The sequence below is a fragment of the Eptesicus fuscus genome, chromosome 20, assembly GCF_027574615.1.
Source record: "Eptesicus fuscus isolate TK198812 chromosome 20, DD_ASM_mEF_20220401, whole genome shotgun sequence".
NCBI classification, from domain to species: Eukaryota; Metazoa; Chordata; class Mammalia; order Chiroptera; family Vespertilionidae; genus Eptesicus; species Eptesicus fuscus.
Window position 1 is genome coordinate 35547709 of NC_072492.1, and position 10036 is coordinate 35557744.

Genomic DNA, 10036 nt, shown 5'->3' on the forward strand with positions numbered 1-10036 from the left:
TCTCCCCCAGACCCCGTCCCAAGACCTTATGGGAGAAAGAGAAAGGTGCGAAGAAAGAGAGTCAGCAGGGTGAAGAAACAGGTGAGCTCTATGACTCAGGACAGCTTAAAGGGGGGAGGAAGAGAAAGGCCTGGGCGTAGAGGCATGTCTGCCCAGCTGCTGTCCATTGGCTCATTGGCTGCTGAGTACCTACTTTGTGCAGCACACAGTGGGAGGCTCTCTGGAAGAAACAATGATGGGACAGCCTCAACCATTGCTCAGTGAGGGAGACCTACTTGTAAACCCCTAAGCCCTGAAAGCAGAATGAAATGAACGCTGGTACTGATAGGGGCACTGTGCTCCAGGAGCCTAGAGGAAGAGAAACAGTTCCTACCCACCAACAGGAAGTAACCTGTTCTAGGAGCAGGAGCCAGGGCTGGTCCCCCTGTGCGACCTCTGCTGGCAGTCAAGTAAGTCAGACCTGAGCCACAGTGTGATCAAGGTGTGAAGCGTGGTCCTCCCCACCAGGCCCTGTCCAAAGACCTTGCAGAAAAAAAGAGAAAGGTGCGAAGAAGTACCTTTGTTTCCTCCTCTGTGGAACGGGTACCTGCCTCAGGGGTTGCTGTGGGATTATACGAGCGCTTCCCCCAGCACATGGTACACAGGAAGCTCTCCAAAATCTACCCAAGCTTTCAGTATCTTCACAGAGGAAGTGGGGGCTGGGCAGGTGCCTCAGAGGATGAGTTACAATTTCACTACGGTTATCCATCTGTCCCTCTGGCTACTGCCATCCTGGTTCTGTCTCCAACAACTCCCCGCAGGGTTGGGCTGAATTTAGACTGGGACAGGGCCTGGCCTAGGGTGAAGCAAGGGAGGCATTTCAGCTGCAACATTTCACGGGGTGCCAAAAACTCAGTAAGCGAGATGAACAGTATTTTAATGCAATGTTGTAAAAAAAAAAATAAAATAATGCAACGGCCCATGATGAATAAAATATCAACCTTTTACATAAAGACAGGATCCCACCTGGCACTTGCAAGACCCTGCTTCCCTCCTCCCCTCATCCTTATCTTGGCGCGGGACTGGGAAAGGGTGACTGCTTTCCTCTTTAAAGACTTCATTATTAACACCTACAAGAAAAAAGAGGCCATAAAAGGTGAATGAATGAATGAGTGAATGAATGAATGAAAAAAAGAGGCTGGACAAACCTCTGCCCAACACTTCTTGCTGCTGCTCAGTCTGCGGGCCACAGGTGCGCCGCAGGTGTGCGCTCCCGTAGGCTGCCCCCCATGGGAGTGCTTCCTCCTGCTCTCCACCCCCCGCCCACGGGCTGGTCAGTTTCGAGTTTCGATTTGCTGCGCCTGCGCGGAACCGAAGGCGCGTCCCGGCCCCCTTTCCCGGGTCCGCCCGAAAGCGCTCCGCCCCCCGGCTATGTAAGGCGGTCCGGCGCGGGGTCGCGCGCTCGCTAGACTCCGTGTCCCTCCGCGCAGGCGGGCGGCCCCGGAGAGCTAGTGCCTGCGAAGACGGCGACGGCGGCGTCCCCTCCCCATCATGGTGAGCAGGCGCGGGAAGACGGGAGGCGGGAGGCGGGCACCGGGCTCGGAGTCGCGCCTTAACGGAAAACGGGAGCAGTGGGGGATTTTCGGGAGGAAGTACCATATGCAAATAAGGCCCCGAGGTCCCGGACTTGAGTTGAGGCTTTCTGGGCGGTCCGGTGCAATCCTGAGGTAGGGGGAGGCGAGGAGAGTGGGACGGGGCTGGGGGCTGGGGGCGGGGTGGTGGCGGCCGCTGGAAGAGGAAGGGACTCGGGAGCTGCGGACCAGATGGCGCGTGGCTCCCGCGCGGGGCGGGCGTTCCTCGCCTTCCCCTGCCCCGGGCCTTGTCTCGGAGCCCAGGGTGCCAGCTCAGTTCTGTGGGTGCCGACGGGAGGTGGAGCCGGTGTAGAGGAGAGTTCACAGTAAGCGCTGTTGTCACTTGTGGCTGTTAGCTGGCGGGAGAACCAGCGGCTCAGAGAGGTGCTGGGACACACAGCGAAGCGGGGGAGGAGCTGGCCCCGGACGCAGGTGCCGGTGCCGCCCAGTCCTGGTGCAGGCACAAAGACCAGGACTTTGAGGGGGGCCGAGCGCGGAGGAGGAGGTGGCACGCGTGGTGAATGAGGCCCTTTGTCCGGTGCTCTCCTGCCCTGCCCCCCGCCAGCCCTTCTGTGGGACCATTGTCCCCCCCCATCCCAGACAAGAGAGTATTATCTGTTGCTGCCATTGTTGGGGGAGGGGAGGCAGTCTTTGGGTAACCCTTCTCCACCCACTCTCCTCAGCACCCTCAGAGCCAGGGCAGCTGTGGCTGTGCCCAGACGTAAGACTCCTACCTCCAAAGAGGCAGGTGCGGAGAATATCCAAGTCGGGGGTCCCTAGAAGCACAGCCTCAGGCCCTCCCTGCAGGCGCTTGCAGCCCATTTTTTAATATATTTTTATTGATGTCAGAAGAGGAAGGGAGAGTGGGAGAGAGAGAAACATCAATGATGAGAGAGAATCATTGATCGGCTGCTTCCTGCACACCCCCTATTAGGGACCGAGCCGGCAACCCAGGCACGTGCCCTTGACCGGAATCGAACCCGGGACCTTTCAGTCTGCAGGCCGACGCTCTATCCACTGAGCCAAACCAGCCAGGGTGCACATTTTTCTTTAGAGGCGACAGCAGTGGGTTGCTCCGATAGAGGAAAGCTCAGACAAGCCTGCCCATCATCCTCCACAACCAGCAGCAGTCGGTACAGAAGAGAGAAGAGAAAGTCCACTGCTTCCCAGCTCGGGAGGCACCCACAACACCCAGGGCACCTGTCATTCCATCTGCAGAGCCCCAGGCAGGGAGGGGTTTCCAGTTAGGAGGCCAGAGACCAGGGAACAAGGGAGCTACGAGAGCCCTGGCTGACCTCTGCTCTTCCCTCCTCACACAGAATAGAGGCTTCTCTCGAAAGAGCCATACGTTCCTGCCCAAGATCTTCTTCCGCAAGATGTCATCCTTAGGGGCCAAGGACAAGCCTGAGCTGCAGTTTCCCTTCCTGCAGGATGAGGAGACGGTGGGCACGCTGCAAGAGTGCAAGACGCTCTTCATCCTGCGTGGCCTGCCAGGGAGTGGCAAGTCCACTCTGGCCCGGGTCATCACGGACAGGTACCGTGACAGCACCAAGACGGTGTCTGCCGACACGTACAAGATCACCCCCGCTCGAGGCGGCTTCTCAGAGGAGTACAAGCGGCTGGACAAGGAGCTGGCTGACTGCTGCCGCCGGGACGTCCGGGTCCTTGTGCTGGACGACACCAACCATGAGCGGGAGCGGCTGGAGCAGCTCTTTGAAATGGCCGACCAGTACCAGTACCAGGTGCTACTGGTAGAGCCCAAGACGGCGTGGAAGCTGGACTGTGCCCAGCTCAAGGAGAAGAACCAGTGGGGGCTGTCGGTGGACGAGCTGAAGAAGCTGAAGCCCGTGCTGGAGAAGGACTTCCTGCCACTCTACTTCGGCTGGTTCCTGACCAAGAAGAGCTCTGAGACCCTCCGAAAAGCTGGCCAGGCCTTCCTGGATGAGCTGGGGAACAACAAGGCCTTCAAGAAGGAGCGGCAACACTGTAGGTGGTGGGGTGGGCAGGGTGGGGCCGTTAGCCTCGTCCCTAAGCCCCCTTGCTGTGCACAAGGTGCTGCATGCACAGGACCATGGTGTCCTCAAAGCGCTGGGAGCCAGTGGGGAAGCGGGTGGAGGGTCGCCTAGTACCAGGCAGGGGTAGCCTTGGGTCGTGGGAGCATAGCGGGATATGGAGAGGTGTGTCCCTTCCATTTCACCCTTTCTTCTCCCCAGTTCCCCTCTCCCAGGGGAATGTAGACCACTGACCCTTTGAGGTGGGAAAACAAATTACTGTCCTAACAGAAAATATGTCAGTATTTCATATGCCCTTAGGAGGAGAATCTGGTCCCATGTTTTCAAACTCATTTTTAGCAGCAGAACCATTTTTCTGAAATGTTCCACACACCCTATGCTGCAAAAACATAGACTATGGTGACATCACTGGGGATGATGGTTCTCAGGCCTTGGGTTACACAGTGCACCTTTTGTGGCATCCCTGGTTTCAAAGAATAGTCTCCCACCTAGTCCAAATGCCCTTGTTTTGCAGATGGAAGAGGCCCCGAAGGGATGTGGGGTTTGCCCAAAGCCATAGTGAGAGCCTGGACTGTATCCATCCAGCAGGGGCCTCCCCAAGGTTCTCTAGTGGTAAGGGCCGTTTGCTCCAATGATGGAGTAGATTAGGATAAGGAAGGGTCCTGGTGACCTTTATTCTCCTGCAGTGGCCTATTGGGTATATGTCACCCATTAATCTGTTCATTTAACCCATTTCTGGTTCCCCCAAATTTTAGGTTATTTTCATACTTAAAATGTCCCCTCCCACACCCCATACTTGTGTTGCTCAGAGGCAGGTAATTTGTGCCTGTTTATGTTCTTGGAGAACTCTTTGCTCGGCTCCTAAAGCTTGAATGCTGGGAAACCAGGGAATGCAGTGACTGGCCAGGTGTGAGTCCTGCACCTGTGAAGCTTGAGAGAGAAGCACCCCAGAGCAGGGCTCCTGGTTAGAGCTGGTGGCTCTGCCCTAGAGTCACTGCCTCTTGAAGCTGCTTTTTGCCATTATAAATGAATCCTTTTCTGCCGGGATACCGCAGGAGAAATGTACTGGGTCAAGAATAAGGCCTGCTCTCCAAGTAGAGGCCTCCCCCAGGGAGAGTGAGTGATGTCCTTGCAGGTACTTGATTCTGGGAATAAACAGGGAAAACCCTAGTGACTTTGAAGCTAGCCACAAGGCTTGGAGTCTGGACATTGAAATCACAGGTACTTCCAAACCTTGTCTTGTCTACCGGCCACATGATACCATCCCATTACATCCCAAGGCCCATTACATCTCAGACCTGTATAGGCTCTCATCCATCAAGCCTGCAAGGTATACAACATAGTATGGTGACCAGCTAACTATCCCACTGAGTGAACTAGGGTGCTGTTAAGACTTACCCTAATTGTTGTACTTCAATGACAGATAAGGGCCAAATGGCTTATAAGTGGGCTAGGATGTTAATTATGCTCTTTCCCGCACCTTCCTTTGTATCACATAGTTCCCAACCATCTTTTTCTCCTTTTACCCCACTTTTCATGACTTGTAGATTCCCATTGTAGATGTGATGCTGGTGAATGGCTTATGCTGCCTACGTCTGGGTTACAAGTGCCTTAGTGTTCAAGTCTGGGGATGAGATGTAAAAATCTACAGAACATAAGGAATTTAGCACCTTTTTTGTGTGTGTTAATCTTCACCTGAGGATATTTTTCCCATTAATTTTTTTAGAGTGCAAGGGAGGAAGGTATGGGGAGAGAAACAGCGATGTGAGAGAGACACATTGATTGGTTGCCTTCTGCACACGCCCTTGGTCGGGGATTGAACCTGCAACCCAGGTACATGCCCTTGACCAGGAATCAAACCTGTGACCCTTTGAACTGTGGGCTAACGCTCTAACCATTGAACAATACTGGCCATGGCTTATGCACCCTTTTTTTTTTTTTTAAATATATTTTTATTGATTTTTCACAGAGAGGAAGAGAGAGGGATAGAGAGCCAGAAATATCGATCAGCTGCCTCTTGCACACCCCCCACTGGGGATGCGCCCGCAACCAAGGTACATGCCCCTGACTGGAATCGAACCCGGGACCCTTGAGTCCGCAGGCCGACGCTCTATCCACTGAGCCAAACCGGCCTCGGCTATGCACCCTTTTTAAGCTCTGGAGTTGCTATTAGTTTGACCAACTAATGAATAAATGATTTACAGTGGAGTGCTCAAGAATTTATGCTTTTTAAAAATTTTTATTTGATTTCAGAGAGGGGAAGGGGGGAAAAAAGAGAGGTTTGGTGTTCCACGTATTTATGCATTCATTGGTTGATTCTTGACGGGATCAAACCTGCAACTTTGGCATAATGGGATGACACTAACCAATTAAGCTACCTGGCCAGGGCTCAAGAATTTATGCGTAATGTTTGTTTAACTCTGGGCCTCGGTGGTCTTGGTGATAGATGTTGGAATGCTCCTCTCTCCTGCCCTGACTCACTCGACTCTCTCCCTGCAGTTGCCTCTGGGGATGAGCACAGGGAGAAGGTTGACCTGGTCACCTACTTTGGGAAGAGACCCCCAGGCGTGCTGCACTGCACAACCAAGTTCTGTGACTACGGGAAGGCTGCCGGGGCTGAGGAGTACGCCCAGCAGGATGTGAGTGCTCCAGAGGGACACGGGTGGAAGTGGGGAGGGGGCAGGGTTCTGGAGGTGGTACTGGCTTAAGGCAGAAAAACAAGATGGCAGATCAAGAAAAATGAATGCCCAGCTCACCCCCTCTGAATGGCTTACTGCACAGACCTCAGGCACTCTTTCTGGGGCCCGCCTGGCAGTGCTGCCAGCTTGCGCATTTGTCCTAGGCCTGCCCACCAGTGCTGGTTCTCCTGTAGATTAATGGAGGATGCTGGTTGGGTGCAGACTCCTGGTCTGGCCTCTGTAAGCCTCCATTCAGTCTCAAAGACTAGGAGTCCCTTGTGCTGAGGGAGCCTGGTGCTCCGAGGTCTCTGTCCTCAGGTCTGAGGCCTGGCCTTGCCCCCAAGTAACAAGTGTCCTGGAATAGTGAGGTGTATTGGCTTGGGGGTACCCGTTCCTTCCTCACCTCACAACTGGTATCCTCGCCCACAGTGACATGGTGATGTTGCCGGGATATACATGGCTGTCTCTAGCCTCCTTCAGGTCACCTCAGCAAGGCCTTCCCTGACCCTCCACCATCTCCCCCCACTTCTCTGCCTAGGTTAATGTAGCCAGTTTACTTGTGTGGTCATTGGTCTCCTCCCACTGAAATGGAAGCTCCCTGAGGGCGAACATTTATTATTTGGGTTCACCTCTCTTCCCGGCATCTAGCCTAGCTTCAAGAATAAGTGTACATTGCCCTAGCTGGTTTGGCTCAGTGGGTAGAGCATCGGCCTGCTGACTGAAGGGTCTCAGGTTCGATTCCAGTCCAGGGCACACGCCTGGGTTGCGGGCTTGATCTCCAGTAGGGGGCTGGCAGGAGGCAGCTGATCAATGATTCTCATCGTTGCTATTTCTATCTTTCCCTCTCCCTTCTTCTCTGAAATCAATAAAAATTTAAAAAAAATAAGTGTATAACATTTTTACTACCATCTCTAACCATTCATTCATTTAGCGATATGTGTTAAGCATCTTTTATGTGCTAGACACCATTGGGACAAAGGACTGGGAGCAAAAACAGAGCAGCTTTTATGGTCAGATGGGCTTTCTCAGAGAAAGATATAACCAGATGGAAAGCAAGATTTTGCTCAAGGCATTTATTTCTCACCTCGTCCTGCCCTCCAGGTTATGGCCTGGTTATCAGGGTAGCTATGACCAGGGGAAGCCCAGTACTCATGACAGTAGCACTATGTGCCTGACACTGTTCTTTTTTTAAATATGTTTTTATTGATTTCAGAGAGGAAGAGGGAGAGAGAGAAACATCAATGATGAGAGAATCATTGGTTGGCTGCCTCCTGCACATCCCACACTGGGAATAAAGCCTGCAACTTGGGCATGTGACCTGACCGAGATTCAAACCACAACTTCCTGGTTCACAGGTCAATGCTCAACCACTGAACCACACTGACCAGGCCCGATACTATTCTAAGTTCTTTACCCAGTCACTCCTTTAATCCTCACATGGAGATGGGTTCTATTCCATTTTACAGATAAGCCAATGGGGAGAGATTCAAAAGCTTGCTCAAAGCCCTGCAGCTAGTAAGGGGGAGGGACTAGATTCTGAACACAGGAAGTCTGGCTTTTAACCCCTGCCTCTCTGGCATCTTGTGTTGTTTTTTGTTTGTTTTAAATATATTTTATTGATTTTTTTTACAGAGAGGAAGAGAGAGGGATAGAGAGTTAGAAACATCGATGAGAGAGAAACATCGATCAGCTGCCTCTTGCACACCCCCTACTGAGGATGTGCCCGCAACCAAGGTACATGTCCTTGACCGGAATCGAACCTGGGACCCCTTGAGTCCGCAGGCCGACGCTCTATCCACTGAGCCAAACTGGTTTCGGCGGCACCTTGGTTTTGTTTGTTTGTTTTTAAATATATTTTTATTGATTTCAGAGAGGAGGGGAGAGAGAGAGAGAGAGAGGATAGAAACATCAATGATGATAGAGAATCATTGATTGGCTGACTCCTGCGCATCCCCTACTGGGGATCAAGCCGGTAACCTGGGCATGTGCCCTTGACTGGAATCAAACCTGGGACCTTTCAGTCCTCAGGCCGACGCTCTATCCACAGAGCCAAACCGGCCAGGGTGACCTTGTTTTTTTCACATGAGGCTGAAGTCAGTGGAAAAACACCTCACCACCACACAGGCTGTTAGTGATGTTTATGGATGCTATGCCTTTTACCAAAGGGCTCTGCTCAGTTGCGCTCACCTGTCGACCCATGCTTCACAGCTGTCCTCTCTGGAGGCCACCACCTGTAGCTTGGTCCTCATTCTCTCTCTGCAGGTGGTGAAGAAGTCTTACTCCAAGGCCTTCACGCTGACCATCTCTGCCCTCTTTGTGACGCCCAAGACAACGGGAGCCCGGGTGGAGCTGAGCGAGCAGGAGCTGCCACTGTGGCCCAATGACGTGGACAAGCTGTCTCCCTCTGACAGCCTGCCCCTGGGGAGCCGTGCTCACATCACCCTAGGCTGCGCGGATGACGTGGAGGCCGTGCAGACTGGCATTGACCTCCTGGAGATTGTACGGCAGGAGAAGGGGGGCAGCCGAGGAGAGGAGGTGGGTGAGACACCCCGGGGCAAGCTCTTCTCCTTGGGCAATGGGCGCTGGATGCTGAACCTGACTAAGAATCTGAAGGTCAGGGCCATCTTCACGGGCTACTATGGGAAGGGCAAACCTGTGCCCACACAGGGCAGTCGCAAGGGGGGTGCCTTTCAGTCCTGCACCATCAACTGAGTGTTCTCACCACCCCTCGGTGCCCCTCTTTTGAAGGGAAGGGGGTGCAGAAGGAAGCATGCCCTCTGCTTGATCTTTAAGATTTTTTTTTTATTCAGTTAATCTTGTAACTTTTCAAAACTTGTAAAATAACTGCCCCTCTTTTTCTGCCTACCCTCTTCCTGTCTAATTCAAGCTCTCAACAGAAAGCGGAGGGGGCAGGTACCATTCAGGAATCTGGACCAGAGTTGATAAGGCTGGGCTGAGCGGGGCCTGGAGCTACAGCCACAACCATGAGCCCTGCCCAGAGCTGACTAGTGGGAGAGACCTCAGGGCTCCGCGTCCCTTCAGTCCCTTCAGCCCCTTCAGCCCCTTCAGCCCCTTCAGCCGTGGGACACTGGTGGTGGGAGTGAGAGGGGAGGACCCCTGGGCTTTGATCCTATTTCTTAATCGGTGTAGCCTCAGGAAGACTGAGGCTGCCCATCAGGGTAGAAAAGGGGTTAACCTTTTAAGTGCCTGTCCCTTCCTTCCTCACACTGTAACTAGGTAACAGTTGGATAGCTAGGAAAGAAAACAGATCAGTAAAGGAGAGAGGATGGCTGCTGGCCTCACCCCAGGAAGGGGATGGGGTGGCCACCCTTCCTAGTGGTGTGGCTCTGCTATATGATGGGAGACCGAGGCCAGAGACAGTGCGTGGTGGGGAAGCTCCAGCCTTGCAGTCTGCCCAGCCCATCTTGCCTCCTTGGTGCCTCTGGAGGCCTCTGTGCCTCCTCTAAAGGGGGCTGGTGGGTACCAAGAGCCAGTGGAGTGGACTCCTGGCTGGTAAGGGCTAAGCCCCACCCAGTGCTATTGGGAAGGAGGTTTTAACACTGCTACATGGGCTCTGGTTCCTGGGGTGCCCTCCACTACCCTCTGCTCAGTAACAGAGCCTTGCTAATTAGGTTGTCACTTGACAGAAGTGCTTGGGATTTGAGTTACCCATCCTGGCTTTGCCCAACCTCAGTAACTTGTAATACTGATAATGAAATAAATCGTGTTAATCCTA

At 53.3% G+C, this 10036-nt stretch overlaps 1 protein-coding gene across 3 annotated transcripts; it reads left to right on the forward strand.

Moving 5' to 3' along the window:
- The first annotated feature begins 1354 nt into the window (after positions 1-1354).
- CNP (2',3'-cyclic nucleotide 3' phosphodiesterase) lies at positions 1355-10036 on the forward strand. Of its 3 annotated transcripts, none has more exons than XM_054709604.1 (4): positions 1355-1533; positions 2930-3596; positions 6122-6261; positions 8563-10036. In XM_054709604.1, exons 1-4 carry the CDS (start codon positions 1531-1533, stop codon positions 9010-9012), a joined length of 1260 nt encoding a protein of 419 aa, XP_054565579.1. In that variant the 5' UTR covers positions 1355-1530; the 3' UTR covers positions 9013-10036. The 3 variants fall into 3 exon arrangements, with proteins under 3 accessions (XP_054565579.1, XP_054565580.1, XP_054565581.1); XM_054709605.1 differs by lacking the exon at positions 1355-1533 and adding an exon at positions 1661-1706; XM_054709606.1 differs by lacking the exon at positions 1355-1533 and adding an exon at positions 2116-2148.

What these genes read in the sequence shown, in the direction of transcription:
- CNP (XM_054709604.1), top strand. An exon ending in CAAGAAGGAGCGGCAACACT is followed by an intron (nt 3,597 to 6,121) that starts GTAGGTGGTGGG and finishes CTCTCCCTGCAG; the next exon opens with TTGCCTCTGGGGATGAGCAC. An exon ending in AGGAGTACGCCCAGCAGGAT is followed by an intron (nt 6,262 to 8,562) that starts GTGAGTGCTCCA and finishes CTCTCTCTGCAG; the next exon opens with GTGGTGAAGAAGTCTTACTC.